Here is a 26,360-nt window from a genome sequence, read left to right as displayed (position 1 = left end):
CTGTGCAGGGTGAGGCCCTGGAGCTGTTACTCCTCTGAAAAGTGAGGGTGCACCCCCCACTCTTGTCCAGGTTAGGGATGGGGGGAGGCACTGCGAAGAAGGTCTCACTCTCCTCCTTGGTGGGGGCACTCTCCATGTCTGCGGTGGGTCGCAGGAATCAGCAGTGCCTGGAGCCGCCTGTGTCCCAGGGGTCCAGGCTTCTCCCCTGGGGCTGTCCCTGAGCCTCAGCTGCTGGGCTTGCCTCAGGGGTGGGGGCGACTCCTCCTCTTTCAAGCCAAGAGTAGGGTTTGGAGCAGGGTGAGGTGCACGAAGCCCACCCCGGGACGGGGACGCGGGGCTGGCTGCAGCCTGCTGTGAGGCGCTCCTGGAGTCAGGGGGCAGCAGAGGCCCAGTGTTGGGGGATGCGGGCGGAGGCGGGTGGCCAGCTCCTCGCAGCCAGGCCACCGACAGAGTGGAGGGGAGAGAGCCCCTGTGGGGGACCAGAATCCTGGAAGGGAGCTTTTGTGAGCGCCTGTGCCTCTGCCCCGGCCCGGTCCCGGGCTTCTCACCCTTGCCGGCTGGCTCGATGGTGACCTTCTCGCTGCTGTTGCCCCGGCCGGCGGAGGTGACGGCCGCCACCCACAGCAGATACTGCTGCCCGCGGTTCAGGTGGGCAATCCGGTAGAAGAGCTGCTCAGGACTCGTCTCGTACTCGCTGGGAGCCTGCGGGGCAGAGGCGAAGAGACCCTAAGAAGCAGAACCACCAGGGACTCCAGCGTCCCAGTCGTCCTCAGCGCCCTGGCCTGGGGGAGGGGACGGCCGGATTCCGTCCAGCTGGCGCTCTCCAAGTTTTGAAGCAGGAGTGGGCAGTTTGCGCTGGGCTTGGCCCCTGCGAGCTGATGGGCTGGCTCTGCAGTGTCGCTGGGCCAGCCTCAGTTTCCCTCTTTGGCTGATCCAAAGAGGTAACTTTGGCTTCAGGCCAGGGAATGTGAGAGTTTTGGGTGAGGGACGGTGGGGGGAGGGTGGTCAGGAGAAGGGAGAGTGGGGGAGGGAGGGTCCCAGGAAGACTCGGGGAAAAGAAAGAGTCTTTGGGAAGAAGCTAAATTACTGCCTCTGCCTTATTAGGGTTGTAGACAGGTTCCCCCAGCCTGTCCCCGGCTCAGTCACCTCCCAGCCCTGCCGTCTAATTACCACTCCTTCATTCTGCAGGCGGCAGGCGGCAAGCCCGTCGCGGGAGGAAGGGGCGGGAGAGGAACCGTGAAAGCTTTGCCGGGCAGCACTTTATTAATGATTATTAGTGGTATGGATCGCTATATATATTTGTAGGTTATATAAATCTATAAATTTTTTTTAACAAAATGACAGTTTTGACAAGTTGCCAACAAAACAATATCGGATCCCAGTGGTTTTACCAGTTGCTTTGATGAAAAGATTATGTTGCCTTGGAAACCAGAGGCTCAGATATTGAAATGAATTTGAGAAGGAGCTTTTGATAAGCGCTAGTTTGCAGACCTCCTGTCAGCCTCTTCCCTGGTACAGGCGGGATGGGGCTGACTTTCATTTTATTTTATTTTTTTGTCAGCCGCGGGGTAGGGAGAGGAGGACAGCACTGGGGTCCCTTTGAAATCAGAGTGGAAGTTCAGGGAGGGGGAGCAGCCCTGGAACAGATGGGGGGCCCCGAGGCCAGAGGGAGCTAATAATTAGTTATCTCCGCAGTCACGGGATCTTGCACACACACGCTCGCACACACAGACATGCAGATGCCTACACGCACGTGCCAGGGGACAGACCTCCAGATAGACATGGGGCCACAGAGGGACGTTCTCCATGCCCCACAGGAGGGCTGAAGGGCCCAATAACTTAAAATAGAAGAAAACATCCTTTTTGGCCCCAGGCTGTCTGCAGGGAAATGTTAGGGAGAAGGCATAGGCGTCTCTGCAACACACATAGAGCTCCCTGGCAGACTCTTCCTCTTGTCCCCCTTGTGGGCATCTGGCCTTGAACCCAAGAGGTCCCTGCTGGGGACAGGTGCAGAGCCACCCTGAGCCCTGGTAGTTGGGAAGCTCTTTCAGGCTGTGGCACTCTGGGATGGGTGTGCATATCTATAGTTCATATCTGTGCATGAGGTCTAGCATGGTATAGTAGCTTCAACATCTGCCTGCCCTTCTTACTAAGCATATGACCCATAGTGTCAACCCTGGTTTCTGGGGCCTCAGTTTTCTCTCCTGCAAACTAGGAAAGCAATGTAGCTCTGCCTATCCTGTGTGGTGACTGTGAGGCACAGTGAAGCATGGCGTGTGCAAGTCCTTTGTAAACTGGGACTTTTGTCCTTCTCTGGGCTTATTTTTGGTGAGGACAGAGGGTGTGTGTGTGTGTGTGTGTGTGTATGTATGCATGCACGCACATGCATGTGTGGAGAAAAGTTGAGTCTACCTGTGTGTGTCAACGTGTACCAGCGTGTACATCTGTGCCTACACAGGGCAGGAAAGTTTGGCTTCCCCTTGAAGGTACTAGCATCTTACCCAGATTCTGGCTACTTTTCTTTTAACCTGGACTCCCCATTAATCTCCTGAAATCACCTTCAAAAGCACATAGTCATATCCCCAAATAAAGTCCCAATGGATCAAAGTTTTTTAAAAAAGGCAAATTATGAAAGAAGAACTTATAGGTAAATATTTCTGTTTGTCTAATCATAAAAATAAAGGCAAAAATCATAAATGGAAGCGATAAATTTGAATTCTGTAAAATTTGTTTCTGTAGTACATCAAAAACAGAATCAAGAGGTAAGCAATGAACGGGCAAATACTTGCAACTTACATGATAGAAAATGGTTATCTTTAATATGTAAAGAGCACTTACAAATCAGTAAGAAAAGCATGAGAAATGCAAATAGAAAAATGGACAAACGATATGAATTGACAATTACCCAAAGAAGAAAAATATAGCCAATAAACATATAAAAATAATCCACCTAGCTAGTAATCAAAGAAAATCAATTTAAAATAAGATACCTTTTAAAAAATCCAACAAAAATAAAAACAAAGCAAAAATGAACCTGGGATCAACACAAGTGGAAAGGACAATACTGCTCATTCACACCAACATACAACAGGTACCTACAATACCTGGAAAAATAAATTTGTGCAAACTTTCTGGAAGGCAATTTGTAAATATGTATGCAAAACCTTAAGAATATTCACACTCTTTGTGACTCAGAAATTCCTACAGAAATTTTCCCTAAGAAAATACTGAAATATGTGCAGAAAGACTTGCAAAGAATGTTCACTGAAGCACTATTTATAATGGTGAAAAGTTGAAAGAGACATTAAATATAGAATAACAGGGGACTGTTTAAATGGATTGTATATAAACAGCCATGTTTATGTTTTAGGTCACGGTTTTTAGAAGACTATTTGATGGTGTAGGAAAGTACCTACATGTATTACATGAGAAAAGCAGATACATAACACTATGTAAAATTTTATTTTAATTTTGTTAAAAAAAAAAATACCCCAAACAACCTGTAAGATATGTACAGATCAAAGACTGGAAGGCTATATACCAGAACATCACCAGTGTTTATCTTTAAGAAGTGAAAATACAAGTAATTTTTACTTTCCTCTTTATTCTTTTACATATCCTACAGAATTTTCTATAATAAAATTGCATTATTTTTATAATCAGGGGACAACAACAAATGTATTAAAGTATTTGGCAAAATGTCTACCGGGACTCAATGCAGCTGTGACTGCCCCAGGGGGTGACTCCCCGAGTGCCAATGCCACACGCACTTCTGTTCTGAGGATTCCACACATACATGTTCATACGCTCCCGCCAGCACCCTGAACACACTCAGTCTCAGGCATTCGCCTCTAACCCCACGCTCATACCTGCGGTTTTGCACTGTCTCCTAGCATGCCCTCACCCCTGGCATCCCCTCCCAGGGCTGTCTTTCATAAATGAGTTTGTAATGCAAATTTTTGGACTTTGGAATATATTTGTGCACAGTGATAATGTCACACATGGTGGTTAGGTCCCCAGGTCCCCCCACTAAGTTCAGCTCCGCTCCCCTCCCCTTGTCCCCAGTCCCCCTCAACATGGCTGAACTAAAGTTCCCATCACACCAGGAGACCTTGTGTGACACTGTCCAATGGGAATCTCCCCAGGAGAGAGGGGCTTCCTATATGTTCAGGACACAAAGAGGATGGAGGGGAGGGTCCCAGTATCTCCAGCAGCAGGGGGAGGGGGTGGGGACCAGGAGCTCTGTTCTGGGGCTTGGGAGAGGAGTCTGCAGCCACTCCACCGGGGCCTCCTGAAGCCCGAGTTCATGAGGAGGCGAGGCTCGCCGACATCAATCCTTGGGAAATTCTCCATCATCAGAGGAGGAAACAAGTGCAAAAACCCAAGCTAGAGAATGGCTGCCCTCTCCCATCAGTGAAGGAAATGAAACTTGCCCAGTATCTAAGGCTATAAAATTGCCGGGCTGCTCCTTATTCATTCATTAGACATGTATTCAGTGACCATGATGTTCCAGGCTCAGTGCTCGGCACCTGGGCACCCAAAGATGAAAAGATGCTGCCTCTGTCCTCATGGGGCCTCAGAAGCCAGTGTGGGAGACAGACGCATGACCAGGAATTGCTGTCTCATGCACCCAGTGTATGGCAGAAGAGGGAAGGAAAGGTGTGCAGGTGAGAGAAGGCACCGTGGGTGTCCAGCACGGTGAAAAGCTTAGTGTTGCAAGAGCCTAGAATGTTAGTGTTTGGGGGCGAACGGGGGGAGAGGGGAAAACAGGCAGAAGATATGGCTGAAAACGTTGACTGGAAAATATACCACGTGTCTGTGCAGATGTGAAGTAACTGGAACTCTTCTCCCCCGTGAGCGAGGGTGTGACTGGCACAAGTACCCAACAATGGCAGGGTGTTCTCAGCGAATATCTGCAGACCCTGTGCCCCAGCAATTCCTCTCCTAGGTGTACACCCGACAGAAATGCATGTACACGAACGCCAAGAGACACGTACAAGAACGTGCACAGCGGCATCAGAATAGCTCCAAAGTGAAAACTACCCCGAAGCCTTCAATCAATGGATATCAACGGACAGCACAATAGATAAGTTATTGTAACACATGCACACGATCAACAACTACACAGAAGTGAGAATGCATGATGAAAGTGTGGACGAAATTCACAAATTCAAAATAATGTTGAGTAGAAGAAGCCGGACAAGTGGTATGACTCCATGTATACAAAGTATAAAAGGACGCGGCAGTAATCTTTGCTATTGAAGTCAGGATGCTGGTTACCCTGGCAGAGGGGCAGGTAGGGAATGGCAGGGTGCGAGGGTCTTCTGGGATATTGTCATGTTTTGTTCTGTGCTCTGGGTGCTGCTGCTTGGGTGGGTTGTGGGTTGTGTAAATTCACGGTGCAAGAGGTTACGATGTGTGCACTTTGCCGCATGTGAGGATGGAGAGGAGGGAGGGGGTCAGTGGGCTTTACGCTCTGGTGACAGAACTCTGGCCTCACTGGCTAGGAGCTGGGCCACCTTCCACTCAGAGGGTAATTCGGACAGACCGCGGGAAAGCAGAGAGCACAGGAGGAGATGATGACACAATTACTGAGCAATTTCGGGGCGGCTTTCTTGGCGGCCAAGAGCTCGTCTGTAGATGCTCGGGCTGATGGCCAGTTGTTGACTGGGGAAGAAGCCTGCCTCCTGCTCCTGCTCCTTGCTCCCCTGCCCTGGGGACATCTCCCTGACAGTACCACTTCTCATGTGCTCTACGCGGGCTCCCACCCCACTAGACTGGAAGCCCTTTGTACAGGCACGGTCTACAGTAGTCACTCAGCAGGGCTCTGTGACTGGGTGGCTGGGGACAATGAAAGAGGCATATTATGGGACATGGGTGCATGTGGGCTATGGGTGCATCCTCTCTTCCCGCTCTGTGGGCCCCCTCTGAGCCCTCAGTGGAGGGGCCAGGGTTAGTCCCCTGCGCTGGGTCCCGCCCTGGAGCTGCCCCCTCTGCTCCCAGGGTTTGGGTAGATGTTTCAGCCTCTCAGTCCTCTCCCCTGGCTGGGGCCCAGCCCCAGAGAGAGATGCCGTCCCCCATCTCTCCTCCCCGCTTCAGCTGGCTCCAAGCTGAGATGCTCACCCAGGGAAGAGCTCCAAGGCCAGACTGACATGCTGAAAGACGATTCATTCCCAGAGGCCACAGACCAGGCAGTCCCCAGTCGCCAGCCCTGGGGCCTGCTGGGAGCTTCCTCTGCCAGCCAGACCAGAGGAGCTGAGGCTAACCTCCCTTTCCCTCTGCCTGCATGCTCATCTCGCCCCTCACCCAAAGGATCTCCAAGGCCTTGTGACAATCTTGCGGCCTCTGCAACAGTGGGCTGACCCAAGATGGACACTGGGTAGGGATTCAGCCACTCTGGGGTGACCAGTCCCCATTTTTATCTATGAATCCAGGTAGAAGCTCAGATACACGGAGCCTCAGGGTTTGGCCTGGAAGCCGGGTGATCTATAAGGTTTCTTTTCTCCTGTCCCACTCGTCGTTTGGCCCTGGACTCACTTACCGGCTGGCCAGACCCCGGGCTGGAACAGAAGATGGTGTACTTGCGGATCACCCCGTTGGGTTTGGTAGGAGGGAGCCAAGACACGACCACACTGCTAGCTGACGAAGGGACAGCTTTGATGCCAGCAGGGGGACCTGGAACTGAGCAGGGAGAAGTCCTGGTCAGTTTAGAGAAAGGAGGAGCACAGCCTTTGGGAAAGAATGAGAGTGGGGAGAGGGTGGTAGATCAGTCAGGGAGAGCTTCTTGGAGGTGGTGTCCTTAGCTGTGGTTTAAAGGGGGCAGGGTCCAGCATGACAAGCAGGTGGGAGGAGAAAGGTGATCATTTTGGGCTTGCAACAAAGTCTCTTAAATGGAGACCCTCAGCGTGGCCAGCTTCAGAGGTGTCTGGCCAGAACCAAGGACTTAGGACAGGCAAGTGAGAAACAGAACCCATCTTGATACTGTGATCTTAACCTTTGTCCCTCCGCCCCAGCACCCTTACTAAGTGGAAGCCTGTATTTAGGGAAAAAACCACACTGGCACTCGGTCCCGTGAGTTCTTTAGGGCTGGGACCACAGCCTGTTTCCTGGCAGGGGCCCAGGGCACTGCCCTCGGGGTGCTGGCTAGGCCCTTTCTGGAGGAAAGTCTGCCTTAGGAGTGACTAGGAAATCCATCCTATGTGGACCTCAACTCATGTGGACTCTGAGTTCCCCTCCCCATCTTTGGGCCTGCCCAGCCTGACTAGAAGCTTCCTGTTCTCAGCTCACACGCCCTATCCTCACGTCCCCAGTGTATGGCTGTGTACTTGTCTCCCCTCCTCGGGAGCTTTTCTGCTCCTTAAGGATAGTGACAGTATCCTATTCAATTGATTTGACCTCTCTGAGCTTCAGTTTCACCATCTAAACAATGGAGGTAACAACCACATTAAAAGACTATAGTGAGAGTTAGTGCTAATTAAAATAATGCACCTAGCATGGTGCCTACCACATAGAAGATACACAAATGGTAACAATTAATATTATCACATTCCCTCTCCCAACTCTCAGCTTATGGCACGTACCTCAATTTTTTTTTTCTAATAAGTGGTCAATAATTTGGAGCTAAATAAAATAACTAGATACAGTATCATCATCCATCCAGAGGCCTGAGCCCAGGAGCTGGGAATCATCGTTGACTTTTCCTGTCCCCCCTGCTACAGCCCTGCCGTTCCACCTCTGTGTGGTGTCTCTGAAGCTGTGGGGGACCAGAGTCTGTGGATGGCCACGGGGGTAAGTGTGCTAGTTGCAGTGTTCAACTCTGTTCTTGGATGCCTTTTTCTGTTAGTCATTGAGAGAGGTGTGTTAAAATCCTCCACTATGGTTATGCATTTGTCTATTTTTCCTTGTAGTTAATCAGTTTTTGTTTTTATACATTTTGAGGTTATGTTATTAGGTGCATACAAATTTAAAATTGTTTTACTTGCCTAATACATTAGTCTTTTATCACAACAAAGTTTCCTCCTTATTGCTAATGATGATTTTTGCCTAATGTATACTATGTCTGATATTAATATTGTTTTCTATTAGACAGTTTGCATGGTTACATGGTATGTCTTTTATTTTTGTCCATTCTTTCAGGTTGAATCTTTCTATCCCCTTTATGTTTTAGATGACTCCTGTAAACAACAGATATTTGGGTTTTGTTTTTTGTTAGCCTGTCTGACAATCTTTATCTTTGAATTGGAGAATTTAATCAATTTATCTTTAATGCAATTACTGACATATTCTTAAAATTTTTATTTATTTTAATTACATTAATTAATTAACTTATTTACTTTTAGAGACAGGTGCTTGCTCCGTTGCCTGGGCTGGAGTGCTGTGGCACGATCATAGCTCACTGCCGCCGGGGCTCCAGAAATCCTCCTGCCTCAGCCTTCCAAATAGCTAGGGCTATAGGTGCACCACCACACTGGCTAACTTATTTTATTTTATTTTTTGTGGAGATGGGGTCTTGCTATATTGCCCTTCAACTCCTGGCCTCAAGAGATGCTCCTACTTTGGTCTTCCAGAGTGCTAAGATTACAGGTGTGAGCCACCACTCACCACCCATATTTGGGTTTAAATATACCATCTTACTAAAGACTTTCTATTTACCCCACTTTTTATTATTTTCCTTTTTCTTTCCTTTTGTGCCTTTTTTGGATTATTTTATTTTATTTTATTTTTTATTTCAGCATATTATGGGGGTACAGATGTTTAGGTTATATATATTGCCTTTGTCTCACCCAAGTCAGAGCTTTAAGCATGTCCATTATTTTAAAAATATTCTATTTTCCTTCCTCTAGTAGCTTGACTATAATATAGCCTTTCACTATGTTTAGTGATTATATATTACAATATGAATCTTTGCCTTACCGAAGTCCAGTATCAATTGGCACTTTTCTTCTCAGACAATGCAAGGATCTTAGAACTTTCATCTACCCTCTCCCAATTTATATGCATTGTTGTGTATATTCATTCTGTATATTCATCATATCTATTTTGTGTGGTCATTATTAATTTAGATTTACCCATATATTTACCATTTAATTGCCCTGCCCTCATTGCTACATCACTGAGCTTCCGTTTGGGATCATTTTCCTTCTAGTTAAAGAATATTCTCTAATCTTTCTCTGGGGCAGGTATGTTGGTGATAAATTCTCTCAGTTTTTGTTTGTCTGAAAAAAATCTTCATTTCATCTTAATCTTGAAGAATAGTTTTGCTAGGCATCATATCATAGGTTGATAACTATTTTCCTTACATACTTTAAATATACCATTGCATCGTTTTCTGGCTTCCATTGTTTCTGACAAGTTAACTGACAATCTTATTGTTGCTCCTTTGAAGGCAATCAGTCTTTTTTCTTCTTGTTGCTTTTAAGATTTCTTTCTCTCTCTTTGCTTTTTTAGCAGCTTTATTATGATGTGCTTAGGTGTGGATTTCTTTAATTTATTGTCTGTGGAGCTTCTTCAGCTTGTGGCTTGATATCTTTCATCAATTCTGAAAGATTTTCATACATTTTCTCTTCTGTCCTGTTCTTTTTCTCCTCTTCTCTGGGATTTCCTTTCACTGCATCCTCTATGTCCTTGATACTCAGTATGTGGTCCATGGATCAGCAGCAGCATCACCTGGGAGCATGTTAGAAATGCAAAATCTCAGGTTCCACCCTAGACCTACCAAATCACAATCTGAATTTTAACATGATCCCCAAGTGACTTGTATACATACTAAAGTTTAAGGTCCCTTCTCTATGTCTCTTACGTGCTTTTTAAAATTTTCCATCCATTTGTCTTTCTGTGCTTCAACTGGATATTCTTCCAGCCTATCTTCCAATTCACTAGTTATCTCTTCAGCTGTGTCTAATGTGTTATTAAACCCATATACTGAGTTCTTAATTTCAGGTATTAGTAGTTTTTCCCCCTAGATTTTGCATTTGGTAGTTTCCAATTCTCTGAAGTTTTCAATCTTGTCAAGCATAATTATCTTAAAGTCCATGTTTGAAACCCTTGTGGGTGTGTTTCTCTTGTCTGTCTTGTTTTTTTTTTTTTTCTTTCCTTCTGGCTTTTGTTCATGTTTTCCCCATTATTTTTTATTGTATGCCAGACACAGCATTTGCAAAATTGTTTGTAATAATAATTTGAGGCCTCAGATGATGTTATCTTCCCACAGAAGGGATTCATATTTGCTTCTGATAGGCAGCTGCATTCTGGACACTAGCAATCTGGGGTCCAGGACTGAGGTGATCTGAAGGTGAGCTGTCTATTTTTGATCCACTTTCACTCCTAGTGGGCTGTCCTTCAACCCAAAGTGAGGGGGATTCACAGACAGATCCACACACCCTGGCAGGCCTGACCCCCAATCCATGTCTTTCCAGTACTGTTCAGCGTCCCTGCCACTGCCTCCAGATTCAGCACATGTCCGCAGGGAAAAAGAGCTATTCCAAATGCCAGGCTCACCTCCTGGGCCTCTGTTTTCCCTTAGATTCTTGCCCAGTGATTCTTCACTCTCCTGCCAGCTCTCTGATACCTTCAAGCAAGTGTTTTGAAAACTATGTTATCCAGATTTCCTGGCTGTCCTCAGCAAGAAGGGGAGTGGGTTTGAGTCACCTTGTTTGCCACTACTGGAGGTGGAACTCTTCTGGTATGTCTCTCTAAGCCTGTATGTTCCTCCTCATCCTCATTGCTGCTGCCCTGGTACCGAACTTCCTCATCTCTGCCTAGACAGGTTCTAACGGGTCTCTGCGACACTAATTCTTACTCCCCGACCCCTGCACGCAAAAGTAATAAGAGTTAACTTCCTAAAACATGAGTCTGGTCATACCTCTTCCTCAGTTAAAGGTCTTTAAAGTGGTCTAAAATCCTACTCCCCTGTGCACCGGGAGGCCATGCGGCTAGGCTGGGCATTCACAGGGCGGGTGAGGAGTGGGCAAGAGGCTTTGTAGCTCATGGACGGAGTCCAGCCAAGCCAGCCTGAAACCAAACTTGAACTAAGAGATCTGGACTTAGTAAATGAACTTGACTTTGTATGTTTGCATTAATCTTTTTATTTCTTTTGCTTTTCTCTAAACTTCCTGATGTTTTTTTCCCTTTGGAAAGGGGTCACAGTGCCTTCAGATTAGGGTATTTGCCCAAGCTCCCACAGCAGGGCTGGAATTAGAACACAGACCTGTCTGCTTTCCACACCCACTGAGTAATAACTTAGTGACTTCCACCTACAGAGGGGAGAGCTTGGTGGAGCCGGGGCGGCTGTGGTGGACAGGCAGAGTGGGCTGCCTACCCCTGACATTCCTTCCTTCTTGCAAACAGAACCTCACGTGTGTGGAGGTCCCATGCTCCTCCACACTTCAGCTGTCATTATCGCTTATACCAGAGGGTACCACGTGCTTGGAGGGAATCGGCCATGAAAAGTCCATTTCCACTTTGGTGACTGGCTTAGCAAGAGGCATGTGGCCCCATTCTGGCCAATGGGAGATAAGGACAAGTCAGTTGAGGGGGATTCTGGGAAACTGGGAAATTTCTGTCACTCCAGGAGAGGCATGCCCACAGGGGAGACTGTCTCTCCTCACTCTGCTCTGTCTGGTGCGACGCCTGGGGCTGCAGCCATCTGGAAATCGAGGGGGACGTGCTGAGGATGGCAGAGCAGAGAGGAGGGAGCCACTGACTTAAGCAGCCCTGGAGCTGCCGTACGCAGGATTGCCTGTTATGTGCTTAAATCTGTTTTTGGTCAGGCTCTCTGTTACTCACAACCAAAAGCTTCTTGACAGATATGTAGTGTGGTGGGAAGCACAGAGGCTATGGAGACAGGAAAGCCTGCATTTGCCACCTATTAGCTGAGTGGCATTTGGAAAGTAGCTTTAGCTCTTGAGGCCTCAGTTTTCTCACCTGTAAAATGGAAATAATACCTACCTCACAGGGCTATTGGGACAGTTTAATCATGTTATGACAGCACATCCCACACACGTTAGGTCAGGACTGCTGTTCTGGATGAGACTTTATCTGACACAAGGTTCTTTGTGGCCTAGGCTTCCCCTTATCAGTGTCAGGGGAGACACTGATATCCCCATCTGAGGCAGTCATTTCTCAGTAGCCATAAAGCAACCACCATTTGCTAGTACTTGACATTTTAGGAAAGATTTTACAGTTATCTTGCTGCTTCCTTTTTTTGTTTGTTTGAGACAGAGTCTCACTCTGTTGCCCAGGCTAGAGTGCAGTGGCATCACGATAGCTCACTGCAACCTTTAACTCCTGGGCTCAAGTGATCCTCCTGCCTCAGCCTCCCGAGTAGCTGGGACTACAGGTGTTTGCCACTATGCCTGGCTAATTTTAAATTTTTGTAGAGGTGGGGTCTTGCTATGTTGCTCAGGCTGTTCTTGAACTCCTGGCCTCAAGTGATCCTCCTGCTTTGGCCTCCCAAAGTGCTAGGACTACAGGCGTGAGCCACTGTGCCCAGTCATTATCTTGCTTCTTACATGACGACTTGATGAGGTATCACTCTCCCCATTTTATCATGAGGAAACTGAGGTTGAGGGAGGCTAAGCGACTTGCCTGCAAATGCCAGGGCTGGGGCATGCACTTGTGATGTATCTACCGAGCCTTTTCCACGCTGTGGAGCTGCCTCCTGAAGGTGAGGGGCGGCGCCTCCCTAGGCCTGGCTCCTGTAATGCGCCTTCCCATGTGTGGCTCCGTAAGTGGCTCTGGGTGAGGGCCGAAGGCTCCCTGCAGGGAGGAACGGTGCTCCTAGACCTCTGGGTGCCCTCGCAGGGCCTCACCCTGGCCAGTGAAACAGGTCCTGGTGCTGATGGCTCAGCCTTGCACCAGAGTAGGGGCAAGAGAAAGGCTGGGGCCCAGTGGTTCACTGCTGGAGGCCAGGAAGGTGCCTGAGTGTGGCCCTGAGACCTCAGATGGGACCAGGCTCTGGGCGCCATCTCAGCTCAGTCTCCGCGTGAGAGCAGGTGGCTCTGCCTGGAGCTGTCCCAGGAAGCCGTGATGGGAGGATTAATGACAGGAAAAGTAGGGCAGGCAGGTTGGTAAATATTGAAGTGCTCAAAGCTTAAGGGGAGAGGGGGGGCTTTGGGCGAGGGGGGAGATTAAGCCAATCTGGGAGCTGGTCCAGTCGCCGGGTGCTGGGCTGCACTGGCAGCTTCTCCTGAGTCGCTCCTTTTCCAGAACCTTCTGACACATTGTTTGGGTAGGACCTAGACCCTGGGTCTCTGTATCCCTTGAGAAACTGAGGCTGAGTGGGAAGGAAGCCAATAAGCGCTACCACCTTAGTACCCGTCATGCACCGGCCTCTGTTCCTGCAAACCTCCCCTTCCAACAACAGAGCACCTGGCTCAGGTCGTTCACTTAAGAAACAGCTAAATGATGGGGTTTGCGGGGGGGTGGGGGAGAAAGTGGCAGGGCTGGAAGCAGGAGCCCAGGGTTGTGCACTGTTCACACACAGCGTCCCCCGGGTGTAGCATTCTGCAGGAAGGGCGCCCCTGGAGTAGTGCGGCTCCGGGCCTGGGTGGAAGTCCTTCCCCTGATCTGCTCCCCCCTGGGTCCGCTCTGCTCCCAGCCTCCCCCCTTCCCTGCCCTCACTTGAGTGTGGCCCCCAATCTCTCCAGTTCTGCCCCAGGGGAAGGCCGTTGAGATCACAGAGCTCCAAATGGAGGCGAAACCCCTTCCCCTCCTTGGGAGTCCAGGGCCCGGCCCGTACTGGGGCCTTTGTTGGGTGACCGCCAAGTCCCTAAGCCAAGATGTGCTGAGTGACACTCCTGCTCTGCCCAGCCCCAACATCTGTATCCAGAGGAAACCAGGCTGAACCTTGCAGGGGGGCAGATGGCTCAAAAAGGATGCCTTTGGGGCAGGGGTGGGAGGAGGGTTCATCTGACCTCTGACTCAGTGCTGCAGGGTGTGTGTGTGTGTGTGTGTGTGTGTGTGTGTCCGCGCATGCGTGGGGTTTACCGTTGCTGATACGCTTATGCAGGAAGCCTAGAGCATTTTGCCACAACATATGATAAGCTACGTGCTCCCCAAAGCAGGACCCCAAAGTTCTCAAAGTCACTCTGCAGTGGCTCAAAGGGACAGGAGAAAGGATGGTACCCTGCTCTCACCCTCACTCCCCAGGGTTGGGGGTGGGCAGTGGGGCAGGTCAAGGGGAGCCTGTCCGGAGGGCGGCCTGCACTCACCGTCCTCCTTGGTCTGGATGTAGAGCACGCTGCTGCGCACGCCGTCCCCGGCCTGGGTGTAGGCGAGCACCTGCACACTGTAGTTGGTGAACTTCTCCATGCCCCGCAGCTCCACCCGCTCCCGCGTGGTGGTGATGTTCTGCATCTCACCCCACTCTGCCGGAGACAAGCAGCCTCTGAGGTTGGCCCAGCCTGCCTGGCCACGGCCCCTGCTGCCGCCCATCGGCCTGGGCTCCACTCACGCCTGCCCCACTGGCTTAGAGCCCAACTCCATGGCGGCCAGGACTAGAGGGACCTCCCCTTCAAGGTACCCGGGAGCAGGGGTGGGCCACTGCCCCAGGCCATGTCTCTCTCTAAGTGGCCCAGCAAAGGGCGAGGCATGTATGCTGGCCTGGCCCTGGCCTCTGGTGTCCTTGTACCAACTTCAACTTGATACTCGCCCTTTGGAACATCTCCATTTCTCCATCTCCGCAAGCAACATTTCTCCCCTCTGCTACCTACCCTCCTTCCCATGGCAGAGACCTGGGGTGGCCTGGACCTGGAGGGGAGCCCAGCCCATTCCTCCTGCTGCCCAGCCTCTCCTTGGGCCATGGGGCCTCCCTAGGGAGTGTGTCAACCCGGGGGTGAGTTGTGACTGTCTGGGGTGGCCTACCCGGCCTCTGACTGCTCCTGGGCTGGTGCCCTGGCTCTCAGTATGAGGGGCTAAGTGACCTATCGGCCTTGTTCCCACCACTGAAGACACCCACCCATTCCCTGCAAAATCCTGCCCAGAGAACCGGGGCCAGGCTGGTGGAGCCGACAGCCTCAACCAGGAAGTGCCAGGCCATTCTTCAGGCTCAGTGAGGACTCACATCCCTGCTCTGCCACGGAACTTCTTGCAGACTCCAAACAGGAGCTTAGGGAGGGGGCCCCCTGGGAGGGCCAGGGGCATCGAATAAGAAAAAGAGACAGACTCCTGAGCCTCCCACTGGGACTACTGGGCTTTCAGAAAGACAGGCCCAGACACTGTCTGGGGACCGGCCTTGGAGAGGTGACCCACTCCCAGTACCTGGCTCGTGGCCCCGTGCAGGCTAAGGCCCAAGGCAGAGGGAGGGCCTGGCCTGGGGAGGCAGCAGTCTGCCAGGGGCCTGAGGGTGAGAAGGCCATGCCCTGTGTGAGGGACTCCAGGTCGGTGCAGGAGGAATGTCAGAGGCCTGAGCCACAGGGCCTTCCTTCCCTAGGAGGTCAGAAACCAGGGCAGACCGTGGGGGCTGGAGCCGGGAAGGAGGCAGCATGGCCAACAGTCCTGGCGGTCTCTGGAGATTAGCGAGGCCAACAGCTTGCCCAGAGGCTGAGCTAAGGAAACCCTTTACCCAGCTCAGCTCAAATATGAATGCAGTGAGGTCACCTTTTGAGCAGCGTGGTGTGGCGTCTCACAGCAAAAGAACTCGGGAGACCTTCAGAGACGAAACCCCTGAGCTAGAGGCCTCTAGTTTTTGTAGGACACAGTGGGGACGGTGGTGGGGGAGACACTTCCTATTGGCAGTGGTCTGGGCAGAGCAGGAACCAGGTGAGGAAGGGACAGTAGCAGCTCTGGACAGGTGAGCTGGGTTCCCAGGCCCTCTGGGAAAGAAGAGGGCACGGGGGGCCTAGAAGCAGGAAGCCCAGGAGCCGGGGGGGCACAGACTCATGGTCACCCTTGTGGTCTGTTGAGATGAGGAAGGCCTTCAGTGGAACATTTCCAGTTCAGGATGCTGGGTCCTGGGCTTATGTGGACTACAGACCTTCAGGTCACTTAAAGGTCTTTGTGTACACCAGCGGGCAGGAGCCTGGCGTGTTCGTGGGGGGCTACCCAAACCTGTCTACACCGGCACATCCCAGGATGACGAAGACACCTAATAGGCTGGGCCACTGTATTGGGTTTTCTCCACTTGCCACTCTGACCCCCAGCTCCACGGCGTGTGCCCTTCCCTGGGTCCCGGGTAGCTCGCTGCACGATGACTCGCCCTGTGTGTGCCTGGCTGCAGCGGGGCTTGGCCACGGGAGGCTCTCCCTGGTTCTGGTGACCCTGCTGCCTCTCCTGCCCTCCAGGCGGGTGCTCCTCCCAGGCCCCCACTCCTCTGGGCGCAGTCCCTTCACTAAGCTCCGCAGTTGCCCCATCCTGGCTGATGGGGCCGTAAGGGCCTAATATCAGCATGTTAAATTAGAAAAGCAAACATGTCCCTATCGCGCCCTAAATAACTCCCCAAACCTACTGTAGTCCAGGAGTGGCTGGTGTCTCCTTCTCACCCCTCACCAGAGACGCCTGGTCTGACCCGGGCTAACGTGGACATGGTGAGTGGACCCCAATTCCTCCCTCACCATCCCTGGCCCTTCTAACCATCACCCCCCTCTGTGGCCTCCACACGTGGAGCATGGGGGACACTCCACTCCACCTGGCACCCCATGGGAAGATGCTGTCTCTAAGCCAGGAAGCAGACCCCACCGGCCCTGTGCCTCTCACCCGAGACCCATCGGTCCCGGCAGACTCACCCCCATCCACGTAGAGGGACCAGAAGATGACCCGATAGCCTTTGAGGACACCATTGAGGGTGCTGCGCGGGGGCTCCGACCAGGAGATGACGGCCACGTCGGACGTGATGGACAGGGCCCGGACGTTCTCGGGGGGCTGGCTGGGCACTGCATGGGGCGGGGGGACAGCCAAGGGTCCAGTCAGTCAGGGGCGGGAGCGACAGCACAAAGTACATGTCCCAGGCTGGGTCCTGCTGCCCAACCAGAGGCGCATCCAGGTAGACAAGTGAAGGGACTTCCTGACTCAAGAATCCTGAGAACTGCGGCTGGGAAGCTGGGAAGTGAACCGCGTGTCCTTTCCTGGAGACTGGGGGAGACAGAGAGCATTGCAGCCTTTGGCTCCTTGTTCTCTGGGAAGCAAGTTCCTGGGTCTGCTCAAATCCTGGGAAGAGGTGATGAGCTCTGGCGGGAGCCCCTGGGAATCCAGGGGAACCCCCCTCCCATGGACTCATCAGAACCTGGAAGACCACCAAGCCGGCCCCAGAGGTATCTGCAGCTCACTGTCTTATCCGACGGCTGCCAGACCCTCTGCGTCATCTGACCAGGGGTCTAAGCCACGGCCCGTCTCTAGGGCCTCCTGCGTCCTTGTGCCAAGCTGAAGGGGGAGGAGGATCTCAATGAACCATGGTGAAGGGGAGAAGCGTTGCCACAGAGACCCTTGGGACTTCAGAGACCATTCGTTCCACCTCTGTCCCTGCCCCTGTGCACAGACACACCAACAGGACTGGGAGAACGGGAAAACACTCTCTGGGACCAATGTCAGGGATCCCCCTGCCTTCCACCCTCTCCCTCCGAGGGCCACCTTTGCATTGAACCTGAGGCCCAGCCTCCGGCTCAGCCTGGTGCAGCCTGTCCTTTCTGAGATGACAGACAGCAGGAACACCAGGCCCCACCTCGGCAAGGGGGAACGTGGGTGGTACTTCTTGCTGGCCTTTGAGGAGCCAGGGACAAAGCAGAAGACCAAGTCTGTTTTGCTCTGAACGGGAGAAAGAGGCACAGGCTGGATGGAAGGTAATTAGATCCCGTTGCCCCACAAGAGGCAACTCTAATTTTTATGAGCATTTAAATGATAATACATCATCCTAACGATCCTCTTTGAGAATGATTATTGTTTCATATTACTTAGGTGTAAAAATATAAGCACCATGTAATTAGGGACCCAGTGTAATAAACTAATACAGATCGCCCGTTCGAACAAAATGAAGGTAATATAATTATGGAAAAGACACTATAGCTAAAGCAGGGGCCCTTGAATACCCCAGGAGGAGTGCTAATATTGCCAGGAAACGATCAGGATCTGACAGGCTAACGAGGGCCTTAATTAAGTATGAAAAACTGCTGAGCAAATGCGGCTGGAAACTTTCTTCCGCCTCTCCTCCTTTGTTTTCAGAATGACTATGCAGCCATGCTGCTCTCTTCCTGTTGGAAATTCCAGGGCCCCCCACAGGGCCAGGCAGGGGGTGTTCGGATGGAGGCCAAGGGCAGCCGGCCTGGCTCGTCCCTGGCACAGCCCCGTGGACGGAGCTCAGTGTTAGGTCAGGCAGCCTGGCCTAGGGCAGCCGTTCCCTGGGACGTGCCTCTCGGGGCATCCCGCATCCAGCCTTGCTCCAAGCAAAAGGCCGAGCACGCGGCAAGCAGGAAGGGTATAGGATTCAGGCTTGGGCCTGGATTTTGATCCAGATTCTGCACAGGTTACTCAACCTCCATGAGCCTCTGTGGACGAGGACACAGCTGCAGAGCTGTGGCTCTCCAAGGTGCTGCCTGGGAACTTACTAGAAATGGAACTTTTTTTTTTTTTTAAAGAGATGAGGTCTCGCTATGGTGCCCAGGCTGGCCTTGAACTCCTGGGTTCAAGTGATCCTCCCACCTTAGCCTCCAGAGTAGCTGAGTACAAATTCTCGGCACCCCCCTCAGATCTGCTGAAGCAGAAGCTCCGGGGCTGGGGCCCAGCAGTCTGCATTTCACAGACCTCCAGGAGGTTCCGACACACACGCAGGTTTGAGAACCACTCTGTTGGGGTGCCGCCTGAACTAACACTGCCAGTATTAAGAGGTGACAAGCCGATCTTCCTCAATCCAGCCAGGCCTGTGGCCAGCACTTCAGGGTGGGGGGCTAAGGGGGACGGTGAAGGTCGTGGCTGGGGGGCTGGGTGCAGTGCAGCTCTGGGCCCTCCCCCTGGGCTTCTCTGTGCCTTTCCCCTCATTTGTGTCCTCCCTTCTCAGGGGCCCAGTGCTCTGGGGCTATTGAAGTGTACTCCATCTCAAAGCCTAGCCGGTGCACCGGAGCACTGAAATGAGACTCTCTGGGGGGGACGCCTGGGCATCAGTATTTTGAAATCTCCCTGGATAATTCCAACTTATAGCCAAGGTTAGGAAGCACTGGTGTGGGCTAACCTACTCTCCGGTGTTTCCGACCTAATGTGCCCTGCCTCTGCCTCCCCAGGGCGCTGCATTTTCAGAGAGGACGAGGTGGGGGGCATGCTTCATCTAAGGAATAGCTCTCTAGTGGTAGAATGCTCAGTCTCCGGATGGGCACGGGGCAATGGCTCCTGCTCTCGGGCAGTGGTCCCTCTGTTGGGGGTGGAGTGGGCAGGCTCAGACTCCATGGAGAGTTTTAATCTCAGACCCTCGTTTTGGGTTGGGGCATCAAGAAGGAAGCTTGCAAGAACGCTCTGGTCTTTGGGGCACTGTGACCAGCCTGGCCCCATCTCTGGGGGCATCAAGGCCACCTCTCCTCTCTCTACCTGGTGCAGGCTCAGGTACCAGCTGGTGTCTTCTGTGTGCTTGGGGAGAAGGCGCGTTCCTGCTTCCTCCTAACCCTCTCTCCCTGGAGAGACTGGGCCCTTCCATTTACTAATTAGATTGTGAGGTCCTCTCTAGTCATCGAAGAATGAAGTTTTAAATAATTGGGCTCTAAATCCTCTGCCACGTGGGTGATGGGATTTCCTAACTCCACAGTCTCATCTTGGGTCCTTAAAACAGATGACGGACAGGTTCCAGCCTAGAATACAAAGGTAACTTGGCTTCTGCCCTTTTCCCAGGAAGCTGTCAAGGAGGAGAAACAGGACCCAGGGTGTAGAGGAAAGCTTGGTCAGAGAGATGAGTTAGGGTGCTAGGAAGAGGGAGACGCATGGATGGAGAGACAGGCGGACAGACAAGTGCTCGGACAGACAAGTGCTCAGGCCAACAGGTCAACAGAGGGGCGGAGCATCAGCAGACGATGGACAGTCTGCCAATGGACTGAGAGGCCCAGGTGCTGAGTGGAACCAATGGGCAGGAGGAGGTGGAGGGGACCTAGGGAGCCCGTGTGGACCCCAGACTAAGATGGGGTGCAGGTACGAGTGGAAGGACCCACGGCCCTCCCTGGCAGCCCTGGCTCTGCCCATAGCTGGGTCTCTACCCCCTACCCCCTGCAGGAGCCCTCACCATCCTCCAGGGTGGTGGCATTGATCTCGCTGGATGAGGGCCCTGTGCCAGCCCGATTGAAGGCCTGGACCACCACCCCATACTGGGCAAACTTCTTGAGGTTGTCCAGGGTGTAGACCTCGCTGTCCCCGGTGGCCTTCATCTCCACGATGCTGTACTGCCCGTTGCTGCCAGGGCTGTTCTCCCTGTAGCCGATCTGGTAGCCCCGGATGACGCCGTTCTGCAGCTCCTTCTTGGGCGCCTGTGAGCACAGGGGAGAGACGGGGACAAAGACATGGGCACGCTCTGAGATGGTGCTCTTAAGCCAAAGTCTTCGACACTACAGCACGCCGGCCTCTGCTGTTCACACCAGGCACGCACACATCTCAGGGGACATTCCTTCCTCGGATAGCCATGCTGCTGTCCCCCTCGCCTCTGTCGTGCCCTTGCTGGGATGCTCCTTCTTAACAGGGCCTTCTTTAGCTACTTATGTAAGATTGCTCCCTGCCTCTCTCCAGCGCTCTCAATTTCTCTTCCTGGTTTATTGTCCTCCACGGCACTTACCGTCATCTGACGTTCTGCATATTTTACTTATGCACTTGACTGTCTGCCCCATGAGAATGTGAGCACCACGGGTATGAGGAGCATCGTCTGTTTTGTTTACTGCTGTCCTCTCTGTCTAGAGTGGGGTCTGGCATACCGCAAAACGGTGCAGCTACTGTGGAAAACGGTTTGGGGGTTTCTCAAAAAGTTAAACATAGAATTATCATCCAGCAACTCCACCCCTAGGTCTGTACCCCAGAGAACTGAAAACAGGGACTCAAACAGATCCTTGTACACCCCTGTTCATAGCAGTGTTATTCAGAACGGCCGAAAGGTGGCAGCAGCCAGTGTCCATCAGGAAATGAATGGATAAACAGAATATGGGATATCCAAACAATGAAATAGTATTCAGCCATGAAAGGAGGAAAATTCGACATATGTTACAACTCGGATGAACCTTGAAGACACAAGGAAAGTGAAATCAGCCAGACACAAAAGGACCAATAGTGCATGATGCCACTTCCATGAGGCACCGAGAAGAGGCAAATTCACAGAGGTGGAAAGTAGAATAGGGATTCCCAGGGGCTGGAAGGAGGGGACATGGGAAGTTAATGTTTTACGGTTATAGAGTTTCAGTTTAGGATGATGAGAAAGTTCTGGAAATGGCTAGTGGTGATGGAACATCATGAATGTGCGTACTGCCACTGAACCACCCACTTAAACATGGTTAAAATGGTAAATTTTATGTTATGTGTATTTCACTACAACTAAAAAGAAAAGTCGTGGACTTTCACCTGGGTGCAGCCCCTCTGGGCAGGCTCAGGCTGGACTGCCCCTACTCCACGGCCAGGGGCTGGGCATGGTGAGGGCTGAGGCTGAAGCCAGCCCCGAGACGGAGGGGCAGTGAAGGCAAGGACATGGGGGTCAGAGGGCGGCTGGCAGGAATTGAGGACAGACCCCAGCTGGCCAGGCCAATGCAGAAAATGTCACGGCCATCAGTCTGGGGCTGGAAAACATACTGTCACCCCAGGGTCAAACTCTGGTGCACACCCAGCCAGACACACACAGGCAGATGTCCCAAGAGAGAAAACATGGACACATAAACACCGACTGACACATGACATGCTCACATGTGACCACACACACAATCTTGATATGTCTACTTGTGTCCAGAACCGGGAACACACACATTCAGAGCCATCAAAGCAAACATCCTAATCCACACACCTACCCTCAGTCAGATACATTTAGACCCACAGATAGAAACCGGCTCCTTTAATGACTGGGCCTGCTCATCTATAAATTGAGACAGAACACCCACCCCAGTGCATTTAAAAACAGCTTGAATCAGGGTTTTAAAAACAATGAAGTTAATTTAAAAGCCTACCTTTTATTGTACTAAAAAATAGTAAGATCACAAACAATTAAGTTAGTAAAACAGCCTTACTGGTTTTTTTTTTTTTTTAGTCAATGAATGTTTTAAATGAACTGCATTTTTAAGCTCACTGTTAACTCAATAAAATGAAGTTTTTAATTTAACATAATTGTTTTGAACTCACTAAATAGGTGTGTGTGTGTTTAATTGACTTGACTTTGTGTTGCTGCCTAAATACTGTTTCTCTCTGCACTTGGGCAGTCTGCTTGCTTACCTGTCAGTGGGCAAATTTCTGCATTTGGGTCTATATCTGCACACGCGTGCCTGCACACACTCTCACACACACGTGGACACCTGGTATAGACACAGACATCTCTTCGAGGGCCTGATACCTTCGTCTTTACCCTGACAGCTACTCTCACGTTACATATACACATATCCATACTGACATGCATTGATATAAGCATCGTTATACAATGACACACATGTCTACATACCCAGAGCTGTCTACACCATCATATACACCTGTACACGCTGACACATCAAGATATATGGCAGAGACCGTGGACAGGCATCCAAGCACACCCAATATGTACATATATATACATGTATATATCCCCATATTTATACAAATCTCAACAGACCTTCCTCCCTCCGTCTTCTGTTTTTTCCTCTTTTCCTGTCTCTCTCTCTCTCTCTTTCTCTTCCCCTATCTCCCCCCTCAACAGACACACTTAGGATTTAAATCAATCTTAACAATATTTCTCTGAAGCATTAAGAAATCAATAGGGCTGATTGCAAATTTATGTCATAAAGCAGGGGCGATCCATCTCATGGAAAGAGTCTTAAAATGAAGTGACTTATCTTCAAGTGAATCTTTATTTTTCATTAATCTGTTTCTCAGTGTTAAAAAAAAAAATCCCTCGAGAAGTCAGCCCAAAATTTATTGACCGGCTGGTTCATTCTGAAGTTCTAACTTTCTAATCAATTTTATTTTTCATTATGAGACTTTGCAGAAATAAATCTGATTCTAAATTTTTATCGACCTCTGGGTCAGAGCTTTCTAGCCAAACGTCTCGGTATTTTACATACTTATTCGTGTCCCTGCCCCCACCTCCCAGCTTCCTTGGAGCATTCCCAGGAAATGGGTCCAGAGGCAGGACACAGGCCAGACTTGGGGATTGGGGTCCTGGCTTCACCCCCAGTTTCTGAGAAGCGCCCTGGAGCCCAGCTCTGAATCTGCAGGGGAACCCTGGCTCCGGGCATTTACGGGGTAGGCTGCCCCCAGAAGAGACCAACTGCCCAGCCCCTGCCTCACTTTCCTCCTGGCCATGTCTCTGGGAGGGAAGGAACCAGGCTGCTGCCGCTGCCACCACCACCACCACCAGCCGCCGCCACCGTGTATATGTGTGTGTGTGTGTGCGCGCGTGTGTGTGTGTGTGTGTGTGTGTGTCAGGTGGGGGTGGGGAGAGAGGCCGAGCGAGCGTGCATGCACGCACATTGTCTTCTCAGGGAAATATCACTGGGCCCTTCTGAATCCCCCCCGTTCTCAAGTCTACCTTTCTGAAGAGCCCAGGGGAGGACCAAAGCAGCTGGGCTTTTCCTATCAGGAGTTAGAGTCAGTAAGTGACCTTGGCGATTGATTCCCGATCACCCCCTGAACTCCACTGTTGAGATGGGGACCTCCGGGAGGAGCACAGATGGGCCGGAAGAATGCTCCCTGTTCCAGAACCCTGTGCAGCAGGCTGAGGTTGAGCCCAGACGCTGTGTTGAGCCCTATTCTTGTCTCTACCTGAATGACTGTGGGCAAGTCACCTCACAGCTCGCTGTGTACCTGCGGCCCCTCCTGCCACCCCACAGGCAGGGGGAGAGGATCAGGTAAATCGGTGGAAGAGAAAGCGCTTGGAGACTGGAGGATGCAGGGCAAAAGGAAGCTTCGGGATTGTCAGCCCTCTGTGCTCGTGGAGGGATATGGCGATAAGGCCAGAGCTACCCAGGAAAGCATTACTCAGTCCTGCTCAAGGTTGTTCTGCTCTGTTTCCCTGCCCAGCTGTGGAATGTCCTCTAAGATTTTCATTAAGTGACAGATGCTTCAGCCACCTCCTAGATCTTACAGGTCTCTTCCCCTTAGAAATGGCTGCAGCACATACTGGCTTGTTTTCTCTGCAGCTCTCCCACTCTCAGAGGTAGGGAGGGAGGTATTTTCATCCTGATGTTACAGAGGAGGCACTTTGCACAAAATCAAACCTAATTCCAACCTTATCACAACATGCGGGGTGTGCAGGACGGGCTAGTGTGGTGGAAGGACCGTCTTCCCTCCTTGGCACTGCCAGGTTCTCCATCCCACCCCAGACACAGGCTCCATCAGTGGGGGTTGGTGGGGGGCCTGCCCTTTATGCCCCTCTACTTATACCCCTCAAACCTCACTGGGTTTAGTGAAAAACAGGCATGGGCATTATATGAAACCAGAGACAATTCCTTCAGAGTAGAGAAAGGGAGGAAAAAACAAAAGGAACCAGAGACCAGCAAGCCTGCTGGGGGCTTCACTCCTAGACGGAGGAGGGAGAAGGCAAGAAGGCATTTCAGGGGAGATGCCTTTGACCTCACTTACCTTCCAGGTCACTTGGATGCTCTGTGAGGTCACTGGCTGCAAAGTGACATCCATGGGGGGCCCATCGGGAGCTGGGGGGACAGGGAAGAAGAGAAATCATGAGTCAAGTCTGTGTTCTCACCTCTACCCTCCTGAGCTGGAGGACTCCTGGGGAGAAAAACTCAGATGCAGATAGCAGAGAACCTTTGTTTGAGTTTCCCTGAAGTGATCATAGGGTTTCAATTTCCTCTTCATTCGCCATAATTTGCTGAAAATACAGCAAACAATGACAATAAGGTACATCCAGTAGGACTGCAAAAGTCTGTAAAAGTTTGATAGTCTGAAGCGTCTGCTTCATGCAAGGATGTCTAGCAGCAGGGACTCGCATCCTCTAATCACAGGGCGGCAAAGTGGTGCAATACCTTGTAAAACATTCTGGCATTTTTTGTTAAAGGTAGAAGTATATGCCTGTCTGATGACTCTAATTCTACCACTGCTTATATCTCCAAGAGAAACTCATGAACCTGGGCACTAGCATAGTACAAGAACACGCATTGTGATATTTTTGTAGTAGCCCCAAACTATAAACAATCCAAATGGCCACTTTCTGTTCCAAACTATCAACAACCCAAATGGCCACTTTCTGTAGAGTAGACAGCCTACAATACAGTCACATAACAGAATACTACACAGCACTGAAAGTGCACAAATGATACAGCTACACCAATGACATGAATGAAGTTTGCAAAAATAATATTGACCAAAACATGCAAGACACAAAAGAATAGATGAACTATGATTTCATGAATATGTTCTATTGGAAAACAGGCAAAACTAAACAATATGGCTTATGCACATACATTGTGGTGACAGTATAAAAAAGAAAAGCAAGAAAATTAGTATCATAAAAGTCAGGATGCTGGTTACTTCAGGGGGAGGGAGGGGGTATGGTCAGGAAGGGGTACTTGGAGGACCTCTGGCTTGCTGAGAGTTGATAATAAGTGTTGGTTATGCTAATTATTACTTTATGATTGCTTGCAAAAGTGCACATATATGTTATATGTACTTTCTGCATTATTTTATATTTCACAATAACAAATAAAAGAAAATATAGAAAGAGAAATCTTGTTTAAACTTTTAGGAAAACTCCGTGACAAAGGTTACAGAAAATGGCCCAGGGGACTAGTACTCCATCCTTTGCAGATCTGTCTTTTCCAAACAGGCCAGGGCCAGAGGAGTGGGGCAGGACCAGTGACAGCTCCCCAAAGCCCAGAATCCAGAACCCCACCTGGACAAGGGGCAGACAGAACAGCCTCCAGTGATCCAGAGGTGGGCACAGATACCTTAGGATCTCCATCTTCCCCTCTGGAACTGGAAGCCCACTGCCAATGGACAGGGTTGGTGTGGGCCCCAGATGTCCCTGGTCCCCAAGGTGATGAGTAGGGGAGGCCAGGCACGGTGCTCACCAGCCTCCTCGGTGCTGATGGTGAGCTCCTTGCTCGGCTCGCTGCGGCCAATCTTGTTGAAGGAGTACATGCGGATGCTGTACACGGATGCCGGGTGCAAGTCCACGATGTTGGCCTGGTTGATGGTGGGGGAGATGTTGCGTGTGGACTGCTTGAAGTCCCAGGAATCTAGAGAGAAGACACCCATGTCAAAGCACAGCCAGGTAAGCTCCAGGACCCCTTCCC

General features: G+C 50.9%; 1 protein-coding gene across 1 annotated transcript in view; it reads right to left on the bottom strand.

Annotated features, from left to right (window-relative positions):
- DSCAML1 (DS cell adhesion molecule like 1) overlaps positions 1-26,360 on the bottom strand; it is a 327,539-nt gene that overhangs the window by 12,729 nt on the left and 288,450 nt on the right. Inside the window, exons 15-21 of the mRNA XM_069468885.1 lie at positions 26,136-26,303; positions 24,691-24,761; positions 20,183-20,423; positions 16,719-16,865; positions 14,208-14,363; positions 6,542-6,681; positions 549-702 (exon numbers count right to left, since the gene is read on the bottom strand). Of these exons, the coding sequence (XP_069324986.1) occupies positions 549-702; positions 6,542-6,681; positions 14,208-14,363; positions 16,719-16,865; positions 20,183-20,423; positions 24,691-24,761; positions 26,136-26,303 (1,077 nt within the window). The remainder of the gene's footprint in view (positions 1-548; positions 703-6,541; positions 6,682-14,207; positions 14,364-16,718; positions 16,866-20,182; positions 20,424-24,690; positions 24,762-26,135; positions 26,304-26,360) is intronic.

Source organism: Eulemur rufifrons, chromosome 6 (assembly GCF_041146395.1).
Source record: "Eulemur rufifrons isolate Redbay chromosome 6, OSU_ERuf_1, whole genome shotgun sequence".
Taxonomy (NCBI): Eukaryota; Metazoa; Chordata; class Mammalia; order Primates; family Lemuridae; genus Eulemur; species Eulemur rufifrons.
Note: the sequence above shows the minus strand (reverse complement) of the source record. Positions and strands in the feature narration are given on the sequence as shown.